We start from the raw sequence: 26,231 nt of genomic DNA on the forward strand, positions 1-26,231 counted from the left end.
CATATGTGAGAATGAAGAAAAAGGGGACTGTAAAAATACAATATTTGCCTAGGATCACACAATTCGAGATCCGTTTCTGGGACAAGTACATTACAGTCAGGTCGAGTAGATTATTCAAGCTACTAGATCTGCAGGTCTAATAAAAATTTTATCATTTTTCGAGGCCTGCCTATGCTTCCATGTTAGCTTGTATGACCACATCTTAGTGTTTAGTGAAGGCGTGCATGGAGGACCATCTGGATGCCATGCAAAGGTCACTGATTGAGACAGTAGCTAAGAAGGAGTGGGTTGCTCCTTTCCTGTGGAGTGCACTCTTCCTCTCTCCTCCAGTGTCATCTTCACTGCCATGTTGCATTTTTGAAGCACTGTACCTATCCACCTTACAATAGTACCCTTGGAAACTGGTGACCACGGGCTGTTGGGCAAAAGAAAGAAACTCCTCATTGGTCTTTCTGATTTATTTGGTTTCCTGTATATAGTACATGACAACCCTCCTGATGTGGAGTACACAGAGAGCACATGCTACCTGTGATTTAGAATGGTGGAAAAAAGCTGGCAATTTCCAGTCTGATATTGCAGAATGAGAGCACCTCGGATAAGAAGCATGGGTCAATTCTTATTACCGCTCTATCCATATGAATTTAAAGATGGAGTTTCTACAATGTATCACCCTGCATTAAGGCGTGATGGTCATTAGGAAGGCCATTGTTAGTGTTAGGAATTGTAGCCCAGAGCTGTGTAGAGGTTGAAAGAGTGGTTTTATGAGCTGTGTTTTCATTAGTTTCAGGTTCCACATAGGGGCGAGCTGTTCTTAGTTGTGCCAGTCTCTAGGAATCTTTTGATAATGAAACAACGTCTTCTTATTTCTCTCCTTTGTGTATACCACAATACCTGCTAAATGTATTTTAAGGCAGATATTGAGGACAGTGGTATCCTTCGTACGGGTCTGGGAATCTACTTCTGGTGAGCACCAGTGCCTAAATATGTTCTATTTAGAGTGAAGCACTTCAAGGTAGTCATTTAGGACTGCCATGGCCCTTTGTGGTAGCTCCAAACGTCCAACTCTTGGTGTTCTTAGAGCAATGCTTCTAAGCAGAACATTTTTGCTTCAAAGGGAAACATTTGACCCTTTTGCATGGTAAGTATGTCTTGCTGGGCTGGCAGAGACATGACCTGGTCCTCTACAAACCGCACCAGGCTGGAGAACTAGGTTTGTCTGATCCATTGATGTGCACTGAGGATTAGGGTCATTAGTGCTTGCTTGCATGTCTGTAGCCCTAGCAGGACGATTGGAGGAAAATGCATACTCAAGTTCCCCTTACCATACTACTGATAGGATATTTACCAACAACTGGTGGCTTGGGTATCTGGAAGGTTCTGGCATTTTGCTTTTTTTTTCCTCCAAGGTTGTGAATAGGTCTAGGTGTGTTCTCATATCCCACTCATGTAAGGGATTGATCTGCCTGCTTAGCCTGTCTGTTTCTGTGAGTTTTGAACTCTGGGTAGGTAGACTACGACTACCACAGTGCATCCTGTGCTAGTCTGGATGGGAATCGTAATCCAGCCCCACTCCCTCTCCACATCCAGCCCCCCCCCCCCCCTGTTTATTCAGAAAGAACATGATGGTTGTGCCATCCATCTAAACGTGCACTACCTTTCCTTTCATCTGCGACTGTAGGGCCTTTAGGGCTAGGGACACTGTCTTGAGCTCCAACACAGGCATGTGTTTTAATACTTCCTCCATGCACCATAGGCCCCTGTAGTTCAAATCTCCCCATCCTGTACGGGATGGATCAGGTGTTATCGTAACCAAGGGAGTTGGGTGTTTAAAAAGATACGACAACTGTGATATTCCTTGCATTCCACCACTTTATTAACTTCTGTATTCTCTGTAACAAGCACTATATCTTCCTAACTCCCTGTTGCTTGTGACCTTTGTCTCTGAAACCACTCATAGTGGTCTCATGTGTAGTCTCCCATTTGGTATGAGTTGTATGCATAAGGCCATCGTGCCCATCAGTTTTCCCACCGTCAGAGGGAGGCCTTTCTAGTATGGGCTATCTTGCTCTATCAAGGCAAGGATTCTTTTCTCTACAGGTAATGCTTTCTTTTCTTTGGAATTCAGTCTGTCAATGAGTTGCATGTCTATTTCCAGGCGGTATGATTTCTCCTGGTTTATGAAAACCCTAGGGTGTTTAACCTTCTTATTACTGATCCTTTGGCTGTTCTGGCATTATTTGAACAAATTGCCTTTATGTAGGAAGTTGGCTCTGTAGGTGCTATTTCAAAGTAAGGAATAGCATGCACAGAGTCCAAGGGTTCCCCTTAGAGGTAAAATAGTGGTAAAAAGAGATAATACTAATGCTCTATTTTGTGGTAGTGTGGTCGAGCAGTAGGCTTATCCAAGGAGTAGTGTTAAGCATTTGTTGTACATACACATAGACAATAAATGAGGTACACACACTCAGAGACAAATCCAGCCAATAGGTTTTGTTATAGAAAAATATCTTTTCTTAGTTTATTTTAACAACCACAGGTTCAAATTTTACATGTAATAGCTCTTTTGAAAGGTATTGCAGGTAAGTACTCTAGGAACTTTGAATCATTACTTTAGCATGTATACTTTTCACATAAAACACAATAAGCTGTTTTAAAAGTGGACACTTAGTGCAATTTTCACAGTTCCTGGGGGAGGTAAGTTATTGTTAGTTTCAACAGGTAAGTAAGGCACTTACAGGTTTCAGTTTTTGGTCCAAGGTAGCCCACCGTTGGGGGTTCAGAGCAACCCCAAAGTTATCACACCAGCAGCTCAGGGCCGGTCAGGTGCAAAGGTCAAAGAGGTGCCCAAAAACACATAGGCTTCAATGGAGAGAAGGGGGTGCCCCGGTTCCGGTCTGCTTGCAGGTAAGTACCCGCGTCTTCGGAGGGCAGACCAGGGGGGTTTTGTAGGGCACCGGGGGGGGACACAAGTTAGCACAGAAAGTACACCCTCAGCAGCGCGGGGCGGCTGGGTGCAGTGTGGGAACAAGCGTCGGGTTTCCTTCAGTTTTCAATGGGAGACCAAGAGGTCTCTTCAGCGATGCAGGCAGGCAAGGGGGGGGCTCCTCGGGGTAGCCACCACCTGGGCAAGGGAGAGGGCCTCCTGGGGGTCACTCCTGCACAGAAGTTCCGTTCCTTTAGGCGCTGGGGGCTGCGGGTGCAGGGTCTTTTCCAGCCGTCGGGAAATGGAGTTAAGACAGTCGCAGTCAGGGGGAGCCTGGGGATTCCCTCTGCAGGCGTCGCTGTGGGGGCTCAGGGGGGACAACTTTGGTTACTCACAGTCGTAGAGTCGCCGGAGGGTCCTCCCTGAGTTGGTTGTTCTCCACCAGTCGAGTCGGGGTCGCCGGGTGCAGTGTTGCAAGTCTCACGCTTCTTGCGGGGAATTGCAGGGGGTCTTTAAATCTGCTCCTTGTAACAAAGTTGCAGTTCTTTTGGAGCAGTGCCGCTGTCCTCGGGAGTTTCTGGTCTTTTTCGAAGCAGGGCAGTCCTCAGAGGATTCAGAGGTCGCTGGTCCCTTGGAAAGCGTCGCTGGAGCAGGTTCTTTGGAAGGCAGGAGACAGGCCGGTAAGTCTGGGGCCAAGGCAGTTGGTGTCTTCTGGTCTTCCTCTGCAGGGGTTTGTCAGCTCGGCAGTCCTTCTTCTTGTAGTTGCAGGAATCTAATTTCTAGGTTCAGGGAGAGCCCTTAAATACTAAATTTAAGGGCGTGTTTAGGTCTGGGGGGTTAGTAGCCAATGGCTACTAGCCCTGAGGGTGGGTACACCCTCTTTGTGCCTCCTCCCAAGGGGAGGGGGTCACATCCCTAATCCTATTGGGGGAATCCTCCATCTGCAAGATGGAGGATTTCTAAAAGTTAGAGTCACCTCAGCTCAGGACACCTTAGGGGCTGTCCTGACTGGCCAGTGACTCCTCCTTGTCATTCTCATTATTTTCTCCGGCCTTGCCGCCAAAAGTGGGGGCCGGGCCGGAGGGGGCGGGCAACTCCACTAGCTGGAGTGTCCTGCGGTGCTGTGACAAAGGGGTGAGCCTTTGAGGCTCACCGCCAGGTGTTACAGCTCCTGCCTGGGGGAGGTGTTAGCATCTCCACCCAGTGCAGGCTTTGTTACTGGCCTCAGAGTGACAAAGGCACTCTCCCCATGGGGCCAGCAACATGTCTCTAGTGTGGCAGGCTGCTGGAACCAGTCAGCCTACACAGATAGTCGGTTAAGTTTCAGGGGGCACCTCTAAGGTGTCCTCTGTGGTGTATTTTACAATAAAATGTACACTGGCATCAGTGTGCATTTATTGTGCTGAGAAGTTTGATACCAAACTTCCCAGTTTTCAGTGTAGCCATTATGGTGCTGTGGAGTTCGTGTAAAACAGACTCCCAGACCATATACTCTTATGGCTACCCTGCACTTACAATGTCTAAGGTTTTGTTTAGACACTGTAGGGGCACAGTGCTCATGCACTGGTACCCTCACCTATGGTATAGTGCACCCTGCCTTAGGGCTGTAAGGCCTGCTAGAGGGGTGTCTTACCTATACTGCATAGGCAGTGAGAGGCTGGCATGGCACCCTGAGGGGAGTGCCATGTCGACTTACTCATTTTGTTCTCACTAGCACACACAAGCTGGTAAGCAGTGTGTCTGTGCTGAGTGAGGGGTCTCCAGGGTGGCATAATACATGCTGCATCCCTTAGAGACCTTCCCTGGCATCAGGGCCCTTGGTACCAGAGGTACCAGTTACAAGGGACTTATCTGGATGCCAGGTGTGCCAATTGTGGAATCAAAAGTACAGGTTAGGGAAAGGACACTGGTGCTGGGGCCTGGTTAGCAGGCCTCAGCACACTTTCAATTCAAAACATAGCATCAGCAAAGGCAAAAAGTCAGGGGGTAACCATGCCAAGGAGGCATTTCCTTACACTTTACAATCCAATTATCTAATTAAGGACGAACATGGATCCCTTTGTGCTGAGTTGATCAGAAAACTGGCAACATACCTGATCTTAGACAAATTGGAGGAATGTTTGCCTGTTCATCTGCAAGTAGAATTATGCATCTTTGAGATCTATTGTTGCCATGTAATGCCAATTGGGCATATGTGGGTTATCCTCCTGCAGAGTTCTTTTCTAAGATTTCTGTGTCTTAATAAGGGCCAGACTGTGAATCCCAAAAAGTCCTGGCAAATTTTGGCAGACCAGTCCCCACAGGGTGCATAGTGAGTGAGCCTGCCCACTACAATAGGGCTTCGGGGGGCATTCTTCCCCCCCATACCCCACAAACATTTGGGGAATAATATAGCAAAAACTGTGCTCGCTACAACACATTTTTCATTATATATTCAATTATATTAGTCTTTAAAGCATAGTAAATGACGACCTTACAGTGAACCAGGATACTGCAATTTATGTTGAGGCTCTTCAATGATTCCCTCACCATCACCCTCTAACAGTGCCTCTCACCTCTTCATAGCCCCTCTCTAAAATGTATTTCATTTGTTTTATAGCACTGCTTAACAACGCAGGGTGTTGGAGCACTTTATATCACAGTGACAATGAATCATGTGTGTGTAAATCAGTGCATAGAAAAAGTTACATGAGACAAAGGGTACTACAAGGTGTAGAATTCACATCAACCATACAGGTAGGCTTTTTTTTTTTTTGGTTAGGGTGGACTTTATTAATAATTTCTTTTCTACCCAAACAATTTTTTTTTTTTTTTTTTTTTAAACTAGGATAACCAACGGCTGGGAAAACATAACTTTCTAACCTGTACCATGCAGTTTCCATGCAGCTCTTTGATGGCAATTCATAGCTCACTGTGCTAGATTATGATTCTAACTTATGAACTGCATAGTACATAAGGAGCTCTGTGACAAAAGCAGTATCCCACTGAGCACTGCACATAAAATACTGGTCTGTGATCTGCATAGTACACGTTCTTTGTAGCAGGTATATTAACCCTCTGTGCCACATTAGAGGAGTTAAAACTGCCACTAGGAAACACTGATCTCTTCCCAGCAGGTACATTAAATCAGCAAAGTTATCTTAGCACTTTTGTTGCTGCCTGAAAACTGTGGGATATACAAGGAACTCTGCAGTGCTTTTTTAAACTTCTGCACTGCTACAAGAACTGCCATCCACTAACAAAAGCACCCCCCCACCTCCCTCGTCCATCTTCCCAGGGAAACACTAGATTCCCAGTAATGTCAGCCCAGCCTTGGCCTTCATGAACTGGTTGAGGGCCCTGAAGTCTAAGATGGGTCCAGGTGACTTGTCTTGGTAGTTTTTGTACTAGGAAGTACACTGTAGGCTCCATGTCCCCTTTCTCGGTTTGGAACTTTTTCTATTGCCTTTTTCTGCATCAAATCTGCCACTTCTAGCCTAAGGTGAAACTCTAATTTACTGCATGATCTTGGGTTTGGCCAGTGGTTTTAGGAATCCCAAGCATTATCAGTTATGATGCACAGTATCCACTTGTCAGAGGTGGCGTTATTTCATTTCCAGAGGAATCTTCTGGAGTAAATAGTCGATGAGTCTTCTTCAGCTGTGGGCCTCTTTTTGCATGTACCATTTTCCTTGGGGTGGCTCCGCCTCTGAAATGTTCCCTGAATTTATGGGCTTCCATGGACTTGGTGCCATTACTGTACTTTTTCATACCCTGGAGGGAGTCAACGACCTTTCACCCAAATAGGGTTTGTCCAGTGAACGACATGTTCACCACTGCCGCCAGTTCCTCTTGCTTCAAGCAGGACACACCAGGCTGCCCATGCCTCCTGAGTGAGGTTCAGTGCAGAGCTGCCTGCTGGCCATGTCTGTAGCATCCAACACTGATTGTAGGCAGGTGTTGCTGCTAGTTTTTCCCCAAATGAATGATGTTTTCTTGGCTACCTCTAGGTACTTTTCGGGGAAGTGTTCTTAAGGGGTCCACCATCTCTTCCCACTGTTGGCAGCAGTACCTGTTCAGGAGAGCCCTGAAGGTACTCAATTTCTATTGGACTGCTACAGGGTGCTCCTTTATTCCAGTGCACAGCTCCACCCGCTAGCTCTCTTTGGGCCCACTGTTATGAGAGTGTTTGGCCTCTTCCGCATCATGGAGACTATGACTGAGTCAGAGTGGATACTGCCCCTGACGTATGGTGGGTGATGAGTAGTGTCTGGTGTTTTACACTACGGTTGGGGTACAGGCTTTTGGGCATGGCCAAGAACTGAGCTTATCTAGGAAGGCAGCAGTGTTTCCAAAAAAAATTAGGATTCAGTCTCCTCTCCCTCAAGCTTGACACTCTCACCAACCCTCTTTACTACTGCGGTATAGACTGCAATGTCGTCAGGGTCTCATTGGATAGGTGTCATCTCCCTCCTCCGGTGACACATGCTCTGTCATCTTTCCTCAGAGACATCGCCTTCAAATGTCTGCTGAGAATGGCTTCCCTCAAAGTGTTCTTACTACTTTAGGATTTCACGCTGCTGCTTCTTTGATAGTATTGGCAGCTCAAGGTCCGGCTCTTTAACCTCAATTAGTTTCTCCATTGAGAGTTAGAGGGGAATCTAGAGGCCTTCACGGAGTCAAATTCCATTTTTATCTGAATCAAGGCCTCCATTTTGGCTCAAGCTGCCTCTTCTTTTTCAACACCCAGTGCCCTCTGGTCAACATAAAGCATCAAAGGTTTCCTTTTCAGTGCCAAAGGTTTCGCTTCACAGCATTCGATTGCTTTTTCGAGTGGAGGCCAGTTACGAGGATTTGCAGCCTGCAGTATTTCCTGGTTGTGGGTGCAAGGAGGTTATTGGGCTTGTTCTGCCCTCCACGTGCATGGATTTCAGGGCTAGTGTGTATATGGGGTCTTGGAGTCTATGCTCTTACCTCTGTCCCGGGCCACCCTCGAGATGGTACTTTGTGATTGCAGCCCTTGGCATCCTTAAGCTTTTTTCCCTTTTGACATCAACTCCTTATGTTTGAATCCTATCTCCGTGCCATCTGCTGCAGCACTGAATGCCTCCCATGTGCCATAGCATAGTGTGTCTACCTGTGAATTTCCCTAGCCCTGAGTGTAGTTGGCTGGAATCCAGCACAGTCCACGCCCTCCATTTCATGGTCTTTTGATAGGCACAGGTCACATACCCAATGGCTGTCCTCTGCAAATGTGTTGGGGCAATTGGAGCAGAACTTGTATAGAGTTTGCGCCATGCTACAACTGCATTCCCTTGCCCAAGCGATTGACGACTGCAGGTTTGGGTAAACCCCGGAGGTTGTTTTGAAGAAAGGAGAGATATTCCTTAGCATCCTTCGGTGCTTACTATTTGATAGTGGGGAAGGGGGAAAACTATTTAAATTCAACATTCAGATTTTTGCTTCTGTTCTCTCCTTTGCATTCAGGCTAAGCAGTGGAAAAATGAATCTGACAATGATGACCAACATGTTGGACTTACACTGCGAACATATGACATCAGTATAGGAGGAACACAGCACCAAACGGGCAAGCACAACACCCTCTTAGAAAAGAACTAGAAATACACCATTACAGACCCAACCACTAGATGAGGGAATATTGTACAGCATGAAAATACAGAAAGGTTCACACTGTAAAACCAATTATACGATTACTCACAAATACTGGGAAACATTTATAGAATTTAAAACGTAAATATACACTAGCTAAAATGGAGTACTTGAGTATATTAGTTGAAGGGTATGGAACAAATGTAGGGTGAACCAGAAATTACTCGATTTCAAACCACTCACTGGTTTGGTTTGAATCTTGCTATCTGACCATTATAGTCTTTGGTAAGATCTGAAAACCAGCCACGAATAACATTTCACTAATGTAAATGAGAACTCAGTCAGCCAAACTTACTAGCCCCTACCCCATTTCACCTCAAGTGTGCCCTCTGATCTACTGGATCTCTTGAAGAATCCAGACTCTGTTGAACAGCCACTGCTGTATTCTGTCGAGCAGCAAACGATAATAATCAAAGCAAAGAAAGGAAAAGGAAAAAAAAAAAAAACAACACACATTGGTGCTCCTCAATGATCCTCCCTCTAGATTTGGGCAAGCAGCATCACCCTGCCCTTACATTTTTCTGGTCAGCCATGTGATTTTTGTGAAGGGGTTCAAAAATAACACCAACTCATTAGAGGTACTCCCTTTACTCTATGTCTGCTGCATCATCCTTGGTGTACTCATTTTGAGTAGCTACTGCCCTCTCACTCCAGGCATGCAGCAAAGCAAAGTGGTGGAAGGGTATTTATTGTCGGGCACAATCCTTCTATCCTGTACTCCTTTCGCGAGTCTGCCTACAGCACTCCCTTTTAGAAGGTCCTTTCAGCCTTTCATAACAGTAATGCTTTTGCCTACATCATTTCTAAAATATGTAAGCAGGATGCCAGAAATTCACGTGGATATGAGTGGTGAAAGGAATGAATGATGTAGTCAACTAAAAACTCTACATGTGTGTGCTACAGAAGATGGTGGGTCTCCTTTATGGAGGCTTAGCGCTGTTCCTCCTGGACAATGCAGCATGCACATACATACTCCCTCAAACGGATATGTTCAGTGGGTGGTGAGGCAGGGCCTCAATTTTCCTGCCCAGACCCTAAAGCTTAAGGCACCAGATGGGCCCCTAAACAGTCCCCAGACTCCTGTGACTTGAACCCTGACTGCTTGTTATCAGAGTCCAGCTGACTTCTTGGATACTGTTTGAAGTCAATGATTCCTGAGCCTCTCAATCTTGTAATTTATGCAGTGTCCATATTAGTAAGGCCTGGGGACTAGTATCCCAGATTGTATCCCATCACCAAAACCCCTATTTTAGTTGGCATACCACAGTGCTTTGGTACGTCTGAGCCAACCCGAAGCATCCCGCACTGAATACAGGCCTTACAGCTCAATGTTAACAAGAAATCAAGCAGCTGAGCAAGAATGCTTTGAAGATGTTCGAGTTTGCAATTTTAGCTCAGAAGGTGATTGGCCTTTATAGATTCAATGAGTATCCTATAGTTTTCTGTCCTTTTACTCATTGGTTGTCAAAGTACTTTTCATTCTATCAAATAATGAACAGTTATTAGTTGTTAACTTCTGATTCAGAGACTCTTAACCTCTCCTCTTCTTGGAATAAGACCAGACTGCTTATCTCACTACCCTGCGACAATTCGAGGACTTGGTTATATAACTGGAGTTCAGCGGTTTTGTGGCTCTTAGAAAATTGTGCTAAACAATCTCCCTATAGATACTAATACCCCAATTGCCATGTACCCCCAAATATCAATTTGTATACAATAAACCAAACTGGTTTAATAATCACCACTATCCTCAAAAGCTGTCATGGATCTGGCTTCCCCGAACCAGTGTTGGACACTTCTGTTTCAGGCAGTCTGTGGGAATGGAGAGGGGCAAAGGGGATATCAATGATGGTGGTGATGTGTGGCTGCCCACAGGACACATTCTTCTATCTACAGAAGGCAGCTAAGATTGTAATCATCACCCGGGCTTGCAGTTTGCAATGATTTGGCCTCCGATGCGCATCACTGCATTCATTTCGAAACTTCCTTCCTATGTAAATGTGTTTCAAAGTCTGTGTCAAATTCTTTTTTGCAGACTGAAACTCGACCCAAAGGTATTGAAGCGCTTTACATTGCACAAGGTCACTTATGTTTTTTTTACGTAGGTGTAGTTAAAGTAATTTCCCCAGAATCACATGGTGTTGAAACAACGCAGTGATTCTAACCTGGTTCCTTAATTCCAAAAATCGCTAGCTCTGGCCACAACTCCACATCCTCTCCCCATTAGTCAACCAAAAACAGGATGCATATCTAATTAATTAAGGTAGGCACAAGAACAATAAATGGATATTCCTGTGTTTCCCTGTTGAGTATTCTGGCTGATCTGGATACTCAAGGAAGAATGTCAGATGCATTCTGGGATGAATATCTTACTTGAGTTGAATCATTATCCAGCAATTAAATGCACACCAGCTTTTAAGAAAACAAGCCACGCTGTTGTACTGGCAATTCCAAAGCGTAAACAGAAAAATATTTTATCAATTCACAGGTTTATCAACTCACAATCTTGCACTCCAGGAGGCGTTGTTTGAGCCCTTTGCTAATAAAAACCTACCCTACAAAGCCTTCCAAAGCAGTACATATTCCACCAAGACCAGCTTAAGTTGAAGCAATGGCATCTACTTATCTAGCTACCAATTCCTGTAATCTGACTTTAACAATCCCCCCAGCCCCACTGTTGCACAGTGCAGAACGTATGCAAATTATAAAAAAAAAAAAAAAAAAAAAAAAAAAAAAAAAAAAAAAAATGGAGAAATTACAACATTTCCCCTTTTAACACCTGGTTTTAAAAGGCCTTTTTTTTATGCAAAACCTTGTCTCACATTTTTGGTAGATAGGGTTTTGCATCAAAAAGGGTGTATAGTTCTACGGGATCGCCCATGTAATGCCCCCTTGATGCTAAGTAAAGCAAAGTTGATTTTAGATCATTTCTAGCACAAAACAAGTTTAGAGCTGGAACACCCAAAAAAAAAAAAAATACATTTTGTGAGTTCTGAGTCACTTATGACGCAAAGCCAGTGCAAAATATTAGTAAATCACACTCAAAAGGTCTTGGTTAATGCCAGAACTAATTAGGGGCCCAATTCTTAAAGAAATTAACAAAAGGACACCCATGGTGTATGTCTTTACATTAGTGCCTTTAATGAATTTCTACAATTTACAGAAGTAGACCAGAAAATCATACTCCTAGAAAACGTGTGAACTGTATTTTAGCACAGCATACATAACGAGTGCTGCATTCATTTTCTGCGGCCCTACATGGTACCAGAGGGACAAGTAGATTTTTTTTTTTTTTACTTGACAAGTAAATTTATGAAGCAACATGTCCCATGGACAAGTAGATATTTTGTTAAATTACACATCTCTGGTGTAAGAACAAAAGCCCCCCCTCCCCCCCATGTAAATAATATTGTGGATCTGTTATCTATTTTCACTAAATAACTCTAGAAAAACTGCTGAAGCGGTCAAGAGCTCAGATCTAAAGATAAAAACAGTACTGTACCAACTCCAAATACTTTGCTAGTTAATGTGAAAAAATAAAAAATAAAAATCAAGTGACATAACCAATAAGCAAGAAAACATGCAAGCAGTAAACTACATTTACTTACTTGGATATGGCGCTGTTCATAAAAAGGATCTGTAGTAGAGGACCATCAAACTTTGAGTCAGTCATACTAAGTCCACTAAAATACAAAAAGGTATGCATAAGACAAACCAATTGTCAGAAGGTAACAGTGACAACTTACCCATGCACGCTTAACTGAACATCTAATAAGCAATGCATAACTGAATCCATAATGTTAAGTATTGCAAGGACAACCACATCTACTTGCAACAAACACGTAATACACCATATTTTCTGTCAAAGGAGACTGGGTCTCCGAGTGCTGAATTGTTCCATGCAGCATAACCAGATAAATTGTGCTGGTTGCAGAGTTACTACTACCACTATAGCTCAATGGTTAAACATAGAAAAACTTAAACTGAAGCACCCACACCAAAAAATAATTTGTGGGTATAGGTATGTCCTGTGAGTGCCAAACATTAGTGCAAGTGAAAAAAACAATCGAATTTATATATATATTAAAAAAGTTACATCACTGTGAATAATTCGTACACTATTATGACTGTTCACGGAAAACAGAGTCCTCAAAGTACAGTAGTGACGTAGAGAACCGGGTCTGCCACATTTCAGCTCTTTAACAATGCAACAGACTCTTGCCATCAAAGATGGTTTTGCTTCATTTTTAAGCAGTGAAAAACTAAAGAAATTCACTGCCAGAATGGCACTAACGAAATAAAAACTGATTTTGCTGTATCAATACACCTTTTGCACCTAGCCTACATGCGTCATTGCCTCCTAATGACACTTAAAATGGTGGGTAGGCAGTAAACTACATACCATGTAATGGTGAAAGTTGATCCCAGATCCACAAACCTGGCCACAATGAACCTTTGATCTGAGTAGAAATACTGATCAGAGTAGAGAGGCTGCAGCACACAACCTCTGCTTTCTCATCATCACCTTAAAAGAACAAGCCCAGGAGCAGCAGTGTTTTAGGCAGGAAAACCAGGGGCAACAAAAAATGTCATATTGGGTAAGGGTACCTGAACACCAATTTGGTTACAACAACAAAGCCCTTAAGAGCATAACCTACAAGAAGTACATAGTAAGTGGGGCCTTGGGTGTAAAGAAAATAAAATTCTTCATGCTTGAAGAATTAAACTTTTAATCCTTTTTGACTACACCGAAGATACCTGTCATCCGACAACCTAGGCTCCTTATTTGCTAAGCAACTAGTGCACAATCTAATGTTTCAAATTTAGCTTCAAAAACTTCAGTACAATTACTCATTCAAAAAACTATTCGTAATGCACTAACCAAATTTAAACGTTTACTGTAACAAACACAGTATTTTTTAAGTACAGTGTCATCAATGTAAAAGATAAACAGTAAATCCTCTGTGAAGAGGACAGAGATAGCACTGCTGCTTTTTGTTTGCTTCCAAGTTAGCAGTGAGGTCAGGCGTAGTGGATCTTTGTGCAAGAGCAGGAGTTTGCTACAGAAGACAGATCTGAATTCAGTAATTGTCTAGCTAGGTATACAATTAAAAAAAAAAGAAAAAAGCTAGGGGGTAGAGAAGGAAGGATCTCAAACTGAGATGGTTTTAGCCTTCGCTGGCTTTTTTGATAAACACTTGAAGGCAATCTTAGAAAACATGCCTTACTGTGGAGGACGTCTATCTTACGCACTATCAATCCAGCACCTTCAATAAACACTTGTGAGCAATTAAGTTGGCGTTGCTAACTTAACATGTAGTCTCAGTGAAAAATTTAAATAGTTGAAGAAAATCAGTTTCCATTTACAGCCAACCAAATACATTCTTTCACCAAGAATCTCCTGGTGTAACAGCATACCTTGGGCGAGTCAGGATGTTCAACTTCCTTCGAAGTTCTTGATGTTCAATGTCTGTTAAGGAATGTTCAAATTGCAAGCATGGATGCAGAAATAAGGTAACAGGTAAAACAAGCCATTAAAAGATACAGAACGGCTCCCTTGCGTGTTAAAGATCAAGCTGCACTCAGTCCTTGGGTTAGAATTTGGCACTACTTAGGGTGTTAACATTAAAATAGTGAGATTGTTTTTTGCAGTTATCTGAAGCTACAAAACACAGTGATTTATTCCAGTGACATTTTTGCCTCTAAAGTATAAGCACAGTATCCAACAGCCCAGTAATTCTTCTTACTGGATATTTGTTAAAATAAAAAAAATAAAAAAAAATAAAAAATAAAAAAATCACGAGGTTACTGGCATGACCAGCGTTAATTAACCAACGTCAGTTAGAAAATGCCCTTATTTTACATCATTGTTTAAAAAAAAAAAAAAAAAAACGGAACTTATAATGGAAATTCGTAGTTTAACATATCACCAGCAGAAATGAAGGATTACAAGTACCGTTCAGTCTGTAAAACATATTGACACTCGCATCTTAATATTTATCATGCATGGGCTTCTACAGCTAAATGATTCAATAATACGCTGTGAAATATATTGTTGCAGTCCAAAAAATAAATACAAGATAGATAGATATATATATATATATATATATATATATACACATACACACATTTTGCACTGCAACTGTTCTAATTTACAATAGACTGCCAGTACAGATCACAGTTGATATTGCAAAATACATATCTGAACAAATGGAAAATACAATACACACATCTTTAATGGTGTTAAACATCTAATAAATATCTTGATTACTGAGTTTATTTAATAGGAGAGTTTTAAATCCACCTAACAATGTGCCTTTTGAACCTGATGCAGGACTATTGTAGCAGACTGGATACGAACCAACTGCCTGCAGCTCAGCTCTGACAAGACAGAAGTACCAGAGCTAGGACCAACACCCACTGACCACACAAGAAATCTACGGATAATCCTATATGACAAGATCACCATGGCAGCTCAAGTCAATGCAGTGTGCATCTCCTGATTCCACATTCAATGGATGCTGTGAAAAATGCTCAAATAATTGCCTCAGATCACCAGACAGACAATCACGTAAAAACTCATCACCAGCAGGCTGGACTATGGCCGCACTCAACGCCAGTATCTCTAAGCAACTCGTACACAACCTGGAGACAACCTAGAACACTGTTGCAAGACTCATACTCGACCTCCCATGCCGTACCCACATAACACCCGCACATCAGAAGCTTTAGTGCCTTCCCCATTCACAAGTGCAGCCAATTCAAACTTCTGACGCACACAAAGCCCTAAGCAACACAGGACCAGAATACTTGACAACTTGCATACATTTTCACCAATCCACCAGACACCCACGTTATGTCTCACTCGCACACATTCCCCGCATCCACTGAAGCACAACTGGAGGTCGCTCATTCTCCTACACTGCACCCAAGACATGGAATGACCACCCTCAACATATCGGAGCCTCCACTTACTTCTTGAGTTTCACAAGAAGCTGAAGACCTGGCTGTTTATATCAGCACCTTGGGAAGCCTGCCACACACCTGCCTAGATAGTTTCTTGTGTTTAGTGTGCTATACAAATTAATATAACATAACAAGTACAGGGTAAAGAATGTTAAAGATGTATGGATCTAGCACTAGTGATACCCAAAAGAAATATAGCTTTAGAAAGCTCCCACCCTTAAAACACTGGTACTAGATTTAAGCAAAGAATTGTCCACAGCTGAAGTAGCAGCCATTACAAAGCAACTAAAAGTACAATGTGGTGGACCTGCACGCAAGTGGGACACTTGTCTTATGGCCAAAACCGTCAAAACTGATGACCAGTTCCAATGAAGGTTGTTTTCACCATGACTGGACAATATTACTAGTTGTATAAATTCACCTGGAATGACAACACACCAACTTATTTCCTTAAGAATAAGGCAAACTACCACTGGAATCCAGAGAAATGGGATTTTTTTTTTTTCCACAGTATAATTTTTTATTGGCATTTGGTTCAAATCACTACAGATCTCATTTATCGCCATATGAATATCCAAAACTAATAAAGCAGAAAAAAAAATAAACGCCCTCCCTTCCCCTCTACGGCTACCGCTATTGATTCAGGAGTATCATCTAATACAACATGATGAGAACGACTGCGCTTACATAGCCAGTTCGCTTATCTTAACTCCCATGTCTCTCATGCGGAATCCCCTCCCCTCCAATGTTGCACCTTACCTGGAGGAATCATTACCCCGTTCCTTCGCTCAATATTACACAGCCTAGACTCTTTCCCTCCATGGATATGTAGCACACTAGTCTAGAGGGGTCTGGCATCAGGTGGGTCAAGCAGGTCCGAAAGCATCACTGCCAACTCAAGGAGGTCATCTGTATTACTGTAACTCCTACATTTACGCATCTGGCCTTTTCACTCACTGCATCTCTGCTGTTCACGCACCGTCGGGGGAGGAACAGGTGACAGCCAGAGAATAGCCACTCTCTAGTTAGTTAGGACCAGACCCAACAGCAGGAACAGTCTACTGAGGTGTTTTTTTAAGTTTTTTGTTTAATATATATTGGTATCTGCCCCAGCAGGCACTTTCTGGGATCCCTAGAGACCCAGTGGGATTTGCTTATATGCAAACAATGTATGTGTAGATCTGTGTTGAAAAAATAAAAAAAAAACTCAGTTATTCACAGCAAGTGTTACGATACAAGGGATTTGGTTGTGTTTTATTTATTCTCTACTCTTTATGTTATGCAGGGTTTGTAGTAACCTGTAATAGAGATGGGTGAGCCACTGAAAACTCGAGCCTGAAGCCAGCATCAGCTCAAGGTCCTGTTGGAACCTCAAGCCCATAACAAGCTTAGAATTAATGTGGGTTTGGCTTCCCACCCTCCCTCTACCCCAGTGGTAATTTAATGCCGCCCCCCCCATTTGAAAAATAAAAATCATTGGGCCCTCCCCCTCAGAATGTTTCACAATTATTTTAGAAAGATGGCAATGTTTAAATATGTCTAAACCTATTTAAACATTGCATTTAAGTACTGTTACCTTTTAAAATTGCAATAACATGATTCTGCTTAAAACAAAGGCATGTTATCTGTAAGATATTTCTTTTGGCCAGAGTTTGGCGCAGCCCCTGGGATCACTTGAGGCCCCCCTACGGGGGCCTGCCCCCCAGTTTGAAGACCTCTGCTCTACCCCAATGCACAAAAAGGTAAACACAATGCATGGAGGTTTGCACTAAAACAGAAACAAATAGACTTAAAGGCTGACTTGTACCAGGGGTGTGGAATTTAATAAAATATCTACTTGTCCATGGGACCGGTTGCCTCTTAAATTTACTTGTCCCATTGGTGCCATGTAGTGTGGCGACAGATTATGGTAGCAACGTCATTATGTAAAAGCTCTGATAACAGCCTCTCTGATTATGCCAGGGTTAGTACTATAGTAGGGCTTGAATACTAGCAATTTCAAGCCCTACTATAGCAATTTCCTTATTTTGCCAACTTTCCACAGAGGTGCATACTGAGGCTGGAGGAAGCAATAAGCAATAGTTCCAGGGATGAAACACCTTTGAGTCTTCGCAAACCTACTAGCCTGCATGTTTTAAGGATTTTCACAAGCTCTTCTCTAATCTTATCCTATACTGGGAAAGGTTAGAAGTTTACTCCTGACAAGGGCAGAAGCAGAAGTTCATCCCGGGATGGCAACAAAGTGGATTGAGGGTAAGTGAACTTGTAAACGCTCAATACGTTTCCCTTGAGCAAATCTACACATGTATACTTGCTCCTGCTAAAATACAGCTCACAAATATTTTATAGGAGTACAATTTCCTGGTCTACTTCTGTAAACTGTTTGGGAATTCATGAAAGCCACTAATGCAAAGACAGTTATAATGGGTGCACTTCTGAAACTTTAAGAATTGGGGCCCCAATTTGGTCTGGCGTTAAACAAGGAATTTTGTTTTTACTAAAATTCTATTTCTCCCTCTATCCATCAATCAACTGGCTTTACTGTGAGTGACGGTATTCTGCTCTTCCATAAGGAGTATTGGCACACAAACTAGATTTGTTCAGTGCCAGAAACTACCACGGCAATGTGTGCTTTTTGAGACAAAAAAAACACCTCTTTTGTTTTTTGCCAATGTTTGTTACAATGTAGGAGGCCTGGCATTTCTCACAACAATAAAGTGTTACAAAAGCCATGTCAAAACAAGACATGCAGTGACAATACCAAAAGACTGACAACCAATACAGGCGCGGTTGGCTTTGCCAGTGCTTGTTTATTTTCATGTTGCCCACAGTACTGCTGAAAATTAATACACTGATTGTTTCATTATGAATATTTTTAGGAAATACTAGCATGCATCAGCACATTTTACTGAATGATGCTTTAAATCAATAGTACCTAAAATGTCACAGTAATTTAGCAAAACCTTTTTTTTTTTTTTTACTGTTTGTATTATATTTCTGAACATTTTATTTTGAAAGCAAAGAATTCTCAATCTTGCATACAAGCTTCGGCAAACATTTGCATCTAATCACAAAGCATTCTGGAAACATTACACGTAGCCTCATATTGTTAAACTTTTCAAATGTGTGTACACTTTTTTTTTTTACTGGAACCACTGTACAGTGTGACCTTACAACGTTTAGAGTGCTCACCCTAATAATAAAAAGTTCTCCATTAATGAACCATAAATACAAGTTCAAATAGTATTAACATATGAACAAAAATATTACCTCAACTGCAGACAGTTCCTTTCCCTGTTAACTGGCAAACAAATGGTTTGTACTGTAGGAGGACGGGCCTACTTCTCCCAAGGACAAAATAAACATAAAAACTTGTTGCCCTTGACCCTAAACAATATGTCCTGGGCGTCGGGCTATAGGAATTCTACACCCTTGTTGTACTAAGTGAAATAAGAAAGCCTGCATTAATTGCAGCTTCCTTGCTTAATCAAGTTAAGTGATCTTTAGCAAATATTTTAACAACCTTTTTCTTTAGTATCACATATGAAAACACCTATTGTGTTTTGTTTGACTATAATGTTGCTCTAACAATATGGGCAACATACAGGATTCACATGACATGTATTGCCTCATAGTTCGCTAATGGCATTGTCGCCAGGATGAGGACAGAATGGCTCTAAGTTCATGTTTAAAGCTTTCTAATTTTCTACAAGTAGTTCTCACTGCAGTGCTATAATGTCCAGGGTTCCACATGTTAAATAAATACTTTATTGAATATTGAAGTTGCTTCATCATACCAACGTAACGTTTGTTGTACGATTTACACAGAAATCATTTACAGAACTCTGCTCATGCACGGGCTCTAAGAGCCAAGCTCGGTTTGCCCAGTTAATATGCTGACTCGCCCACCTCTAATCCGTAGGAGTAATGCTCGGACAACACTTCCTGATGCTTGGCTGTGTCAGTACCTGGCCGTGCAGGGGACAAGTCAGGGTGCATGCGGGTGGATGGTGTCCACCCACTATTTTCACAGGGTGCATCCACCCTGCCAAGAAGTTGGGCCACACAGAAATATGCTCAACTTCTCCCAGCGTAATTCTCAGGCACCGGGAAACGTTCAGCAGCACCTGCACATTGTCCACTTTCCATTCCTCGCAGCAACGTGCACACAAACAGCGGGGCTTTTTTATTTTCACCTCCAGCTGGGCCAAAGATAAAGGCCAAAGTTAAAGGGCCATTAGGCTTCCTTTTTTTTAAAAATCAAGTATCCTGACTGGACCGGGCCTGGAACCTCACACTTAAATGCAACCCTCACACCTACATGCAAATGCAATTGATGGGAAACAAAAGCACACAGATGGTTCTCTCTTCACAGGTACTTAAGAGAGACATGCTTTTATATAGGCTTACTACCTCCAAGGAGACGAGGCGTCAGTCCTTGTATATAGGTGCATGCACTGTAAGACTGTCAGATGTGTTGTCTGTCCCAGTATTTACAGAATTAATTTAAATAGTGGTATTTTATTTCTTTTGTAGCACTACTCATTCTAATTTAAGGGGTCAGAGCGCTTTACAAAAAAATACACATTATACATTAGCAGTAAATCAGGTAAGTGTGTAAATCAACGTACAAGATGTGTTACATGAGAAAGTAAGGGTTACAAGGTGAAGGTATTAGAAGGATTACAATGTATGAACCTCAAGAAACAAAAGGAACTTGGTGTTCAAAGCAGTAACCCACATTTACATAGAATAAAAATCTATTATCTGCATGTTACATGATGTGTTTTGCAGGAGACACATTAGCCTTCCATACTATTTTCATACAAATCTGGGACAGCGTAAGACGTCTTTCCAACAAATGCTTTAACCTCAAGTGTTATCGCATCATTATTATTATTACCTGAGATTTCTTGGGCACATCTTCAGCAGAGGCCTTAACCCCAAAAAATATTATAAAATTGGGACTTTTTAACCAATTAAGCAGAACAGATCTACTACCATGCTTCTCTGTGTTGCCAATTTCTTTGTGGCAGGGTTTTTTTTAAAAAAAATGTATTAGTTGAGGCCCAGATTGTGTCAGGATTGCACCACTTTTTCGGTACAACTCAGATTCAAAATCTCATGTTAAATCTAATATTGTGCTAAAATGTACTCATGATTTGCCTGATAAACGTGTGAGGTCTTAATATCTGATGTCACTTCAAGGGAAATCACCTTATGTGCAGTGTCACGCGTCATTTGCTGTGACAGCACGCGACATGTCACTTGCACATTGTCTAACCTGGTTAGGACCCCCACTTTTCCTTTTAAAAAAAAAGTGCCCTGTGGCCGTGGATATGCTGTAGACGTAAAGGAGCTATAAAAATGTAACAAACAACTGAGTTTCAACATTTCACAGTTTTCGCGGTCAGCTTTGAAGTTAGAATGCACCCTACTAGCACATGTCTAAAAATACGGCACTGTCAAGCTTAAAGGAGTCCAGCAGAGAATAAAATTACAGCTACGAAACTGCGCATGTCTTTGAGCTCCAAAAACAAAGAGGAAGCACAGCACTCTGTACCGTGATAACCGCGACTGCACATCTCCGTCAAGCTCCGCACCAAATGGACTCGGAAGAAAGATACACACAGAAAAAGTCTATAAGAGCAGCAGAAAAGATATATCAACTCCTCAAACACTCCGAGAAGAGTATTAACGGGAGTTAAGCACCGTCGTTCCCCGAGAAAGGATATTCTCAGCCTTTAGGTCCTCAATGGTAGCTTCGTACTGCTGCACCCGCTCTCGCAGCCCCTCCGACTCCTCCAAGCTGTCGTCCAGCTCGTCGAAGCGGATGTGTACGGGCTTCTGCGGCTCATCGTCCAACTGCTCAAACAGCTCGCTGTCCCCAAAATCCACCTCCGCCATCTTCTGCTTGCAGCTCCCGCTGACGCTCTGTGATTGGACCACCCGCTTGGGCCAAAGTTCACGCGTAACGTTTTGTGCGCAAGCGGGAAAGAAATACTGAAAATGGAGGTAGGACCGGCCAAGTGTGGTCATAAAAGAAATACTACGTCGCTGCTGTTTAGCGGGATTACTATTAACCCCTTCGCTGCCAGGCCTGTCCCCCCTCCTGTGCCGGGCCTTTTTTTGCCTATTTGGGGCAGTTCGCGCTTAGGCCCTCATAACTTTTTGTCCACATAAGCTAACCAAGCCAAATTTGCGTCCTTTTTTTCCAACATTCTAGGGATTCTAGAGGTACCCAGACTTTGTGGGTTCCCTTGAAGGAGGCCAAGAAATTGGCCAAAATACAGTGAAAATTTCGTTTTTTTCAAAAAAATTGGAAAAAGTGGCTGCAGAAAAAGGCTTGTGGTTTTTCCCCTGAAAATGGCATCAACAAAGGGTTTGCGGTGCTAAACTCAGCAGATTCCCAGCTTTCAGGAACAGGCAGACTTGAATCAGAAAACCCAATTTTTCAACACAATTTTGGCATTTTACTGGGGCATACCCCATTTTTGCAGTTTTTTGTGCTTTCAGCCTCCTTCCAGTCAGTGACAGAAATGGGCATGAAACCAATGCTGGATCCCAGAAACCTAAACATTTCTGAAAAGTAGACAAAATTCTGAATTTAGCAAGGGGTCATTTGTGTAGATCCTACAAGGGTTTCCTACAGAAAATAACAACTGAAAAAGAAAAATATTGAAATTGAGGTGAAAAAAACATAAATGTTTCTCTACGTTTTACTCTGTAACTTTTCCCTGCAATGTCAGATTATCGAAAGCAATATACCGTTACGTCTGCTGGACTCCTCTGGTTGCGGGGATATATAGGGCTTGTAGGTTCATCAAGAACCCAAGGAACCCAGAGCCAATAAATGAGCTGCACCTTGACGTGCGTTTTCAATCTATACCGGGTATAAAGCAATTCATTTGCTGAAATATAAAGAGTAAAAAATTGCTATCAAGAAAACCTTTGTATTTCCAAAAAGGGCACAAGATAAGGTGTTGAGGAGCAGTGGTTATTTGCACATATCTGAATTCCGGGGTGACCAAACTAGCATGTGAATTACAGGGCATTTCTCAAATAGATGTCTTTTTTACACACTCTCCTATATTTGGAAGGAAAAAATGTAGAGAAAGACAAGGGGCAATAACACTTGTTTTGCTAATCTATGTTCCCCCAAGTCTCCCGATAAAAAAGATACCTCACTTGTGTGGGTAGGCCTAGCGCCCGCGACAGGAAACGCCCCAAAGCGCAACGTGGACACATCCAAATTTTTGGAAGAAAACAGAGGTGTTTTTTGCGAAGTGCCTACCTGTAGATTTTGGCCTCTAGCTCAGCCGGCACCTAGGGAAACCTACCAAACCTGTGCATTTCTGAAAACTAGAGACCTAGGGGAATCCAAGGAGGGGTGACTTGCGGGGCTCGGACCAGGTTCTGTTACCCAGAATCCTTTGCAAACCTCAAAATTTGGCTAAAAAAACACATGTTCCTCACATTTCTGTGGCAGAAAGTTCTGGAATCTGAGAGGAGCTACAAATTTCCTTCCATCCAGCGTTCCCCCAAGTCTCCAGATAAAAATGATACCTCACTTGCGTGGGTAGGCCTAGCACCGGCGACAGGAAACACCCCAAAGCGCAACGTGGACACATCCTAAATTTTGGAAAAAAACAGAGGTGTTTTTTGCGAAGTGCCTACCTGTAGATTTTGCCCTCTAGCTCAGCCGGCACCTAGGGAAACCTACCAAACCTGTGCATTTCTGAAAACTAGAGACCTAGGGGAATCCAAGGAGGGGTGACTTGCGGGGCTCGGACCAGGTTCTGTTACCCAGAATCCTTTGCAAACCTCAAAATTTGGCTAAAAAAACACATGTCCCTCACATTTCTGTGGCAGAAAGTTCTGGAATCTGAGAGGAGCTACAAATTTCCTTCCACCCAGCGTTCCCCCAAGTCTCCCGATAAAAATGACACCTCACTTGCGTGGGTAGGCCTAGCGCCGGCGACAGGAAACACCCCAAGGCACAACGTGGACACATCCTAAATTTTGGAAAAAAACAGAGGTGTTTTTTGCGAAGTGCCTACCTGTAGATTTTGGCCTCTAGCTCAGCCGGCACCTAGGGAAACCTACCAAACCTGTGCATTTCTGAAAACTAGAGACCTAGGGGAATCAAAGGAGGGGTGACTTGCGGGGCTCGGACCAGGTTCTGTTACCCAGAATCCTTTGCAAACCTCAAAATTTGGCTAAAAAAACACATGTCCCTCACATTTCTGTGGCAGAAAGTTCTGGAATCTGAGAGGAGCTACAAATTTCCTTCCACTCAGCGTTCCCCCAAGTCTCCCGATAAAAATGATACCTCACTTGCGTGGGTAGGCCTAGCGCCGGCGACAGGAAACACCCCAAAGCGCAACGTGGACACATCCTAAATTTTGGAAAAAAACAGAGGTGTTTTTTGCGAAGTGCCTACCTGTAGATTTTGGCCTCTAGCTCAGCCGGCACCTAGGGAAACCTACCAAACCTGTGCATTTCTGAAAACTAGAGACCTAGGGGAATCCAAGAAGGGGTGACTTGCGGGGCTCGGACCAGGTTCTGTTACCCAGAATCCTTTGCAAACCTCAAAATTTGGCTAAAAAAACACATGTCCCTCACATTTCTGTGGCAGAAAGTTCTGGAATCTGAGAGGCGCTACAAATTTCCTTCCACCCAGCGTTCCCCCAAGTCTCCCGATAAAAATGACACCTCACTTGCGTGGGTAGGCCTAGCGCCGGCGACAGGAAACACCCCAAGGCACAACGTGGACACATCCTAAATTTTGGAAAAAAACAGAGGTGTTTTTTGCGAAGTGCCTACCTGTAGATTTTGGCCTCTAGCTCAGCCGGCACCTAGGGAAACCTACCAAACCTGTGCATTTCTGAAAACTAGAGACCTAGGGGAATCCAAGGAGGGGTGACTTGCGGGGCTCGGACCAGGTTCTGTTACCCAGAATCCTTTGCAAACCTCAAAATTTGGCTAAAAAAACACATGTCCCTCACATTTCTGTGGCAGAAAGTTCTGGAATCTGAGAGGAGCTACAAATTTCCTTCCACCCAGCGTTCCCCCAAGTCTCCCGATAAAAATGATACCTCACTTGCGTGGGTAGGCCTAGCGCCGGCGACAGGAAACACCCCAAAGCGCAACGTGGACACATCCTAAATTTTGGAAAAAAACAGAGGTGTTTTTTGCGAAGTGCCTACCTGTAGATTTTGGCCTCTAGCTCAGCCGGCACCTAGGGAAACCTACCAAACCTGTGCATTTCTGAAAACTAGAGACCTAGGGGAATCCAAGAAGGGGTGACTTGCGGGGCTCGGACCAGGTTCTGTTACCCAGAATCCTTTGCAAACCTCAAAATTTGGCTAAAAAAACATATGTCCCTCACATTTTTGTGGCAGAAAGTTCTGGAATCTGAGAGGAGCTACAAATTTCCTTCCACCCAGCGTTCCCCCAAGTCTCCCGATAAAAATGATACCTCACTTGCGTGGGTAGGCCTAGCGCCGGCGACAGGAAACACCCCAAAGCGCAACGTGGACACATCCTAAATTTTGGAAAAAAACAGAGGTGTTTTTTGCGAAGTGCCTACCTGTAGATTTCGGCCTCTAGCTCAGCCGGCACCTAGGGAAACCTACCAAACCTGTGCATTTCTGAAAACTAGAGACCTAGGGGAATCCAAGGAGGGGTGACTTGCGGGGCTCGGACCAGGTTCTGTTACCCAGAATCCTTTGCAAACCTCAAAATTTGGCTAAAAAAACACATGTCCCTCACATTTCTGTGGCAGAAAGTTCTGGAATCTGAGAGGAGCTACAAATTTCCTTCCACCCAGCGTTCCCCCAAGTCTCCCGATAAAAATGACACCTCACTTGCGTGGGTAGGCCTAGCGCCGGCGACAGGAAACACCCCAAAGCGCAACGTGGACACATCCTAAATTTTGGAAAAAAACAGAGGTGTTTTTTGCGAAGTGCCTACCTGTAGATTTTGGCCTCTAGCTCAGCCGGCACCTAGGGAAACCTACCAAACCTGTGCATTTCTGAAAACTAGAGACCTAGGGGAATCCAAGGAGGGGTGACTTGCGGGGCTCGGACCAGGTTCTGTTACCCAGAATCCTTTGCAAACCTCAAAATTTGGCTAAAAAAACACATGTCCCTCACATTTTTGAGGCAGAAAGTTCTGGAATCTGAGAGGAGCTACAAATTTCCTTCCACCCAGCGTTCCCCCACGTCTCCCGATAAAAATGATACCTCACTTGTGTGGGTAGGCCTAGCGCCCGCAACAGGAAACACCCCAAAGCGCAACGTGGACACATCACAGAAAACAGACCTGTTTTTAGCAAAGTGCCTACCTGTAGATTTTGGCCTGTAGCTCAGCCGCCACCTAGGGAAACCTACCAAACCTGTGCATTTCTGAAAACTAGAGACCTAGGGGAATCCAAGATGGGGTGACTTGTGTGGCTCGGACCAGGTTCTGTTACCCAGAATCCTTTGCAAACCTCAAAATTTGGCTAAAAAAACACATGTTCCTCACATTTCTGTGGCAGAAAGTTCTACAATCTGAGAGGAGCCACAAATTTCCTTCCACCCAGCGTTCCCCCACGTCTCCCGATAAAAATGATACCTCACTTGTGTGGGTAGGCCTAGCGCTCGCGACAGGAAATGGCCCAAAACACAACGTGGACACATCACATTTT

At 43.3% G+C, this 26,231-nt stretch overlaps 1 protein-coding gene across 2 annotated transcripts in view; it reads right to left on the minus strand.

Moving 5' to 3' along the window:
- The window catches only part of ZCCHC8 (zinc finger CCHC-type containing 8), a 233,637-nt gene extending 212,121 nt beyond the window's left edge, over window positions 1–21,516 (minus strand). The window contains exons 1-3 of one of the 2 annotated variants that reach the window (XM_069214952.1): window positions 21,272–21,516; window positions 13,991–14,031; window positions 12,181–12,255 (exon numbers count right to left, since the gene is read on the minus strand). In XM_069214952.1, the coding sequence (XP_069071053.1) occupies window positions 12,181–12,255; window positions 13,991–14,031; window positions 21,272–21,445 (290 nt within the window). In that variant the 5' untranslated portion in view covers window positions 21,446–21,516. The remainder of the gene's footprint in view (window positions 1–12,180; window positions 12,256–13,990; window positions 14,032–21,271) is intronic. The other variant, XM_069214953.1, reaches the window with a different exon arrangement.
- Between the last annotated feature and the right edge of the window lie 4,715 nt (window positions 21,517–26,231).

The sequence above is a fragment of the Pleurodeles waltl genome, chromosome 11 (assembly GCF_031143425.1).
Source record: "Pleurodeles waltl isolate 20211129_DDA chromosome 11, aPleWal1.hap1.20221129, whole genome shotgun sequence".
Lineage (NCBI taxonomy): Eukaryota > Metazoa > Chordata > Amphibia > Caudata > Salamandridae > Pleurodeles > Pleurodeles waltl.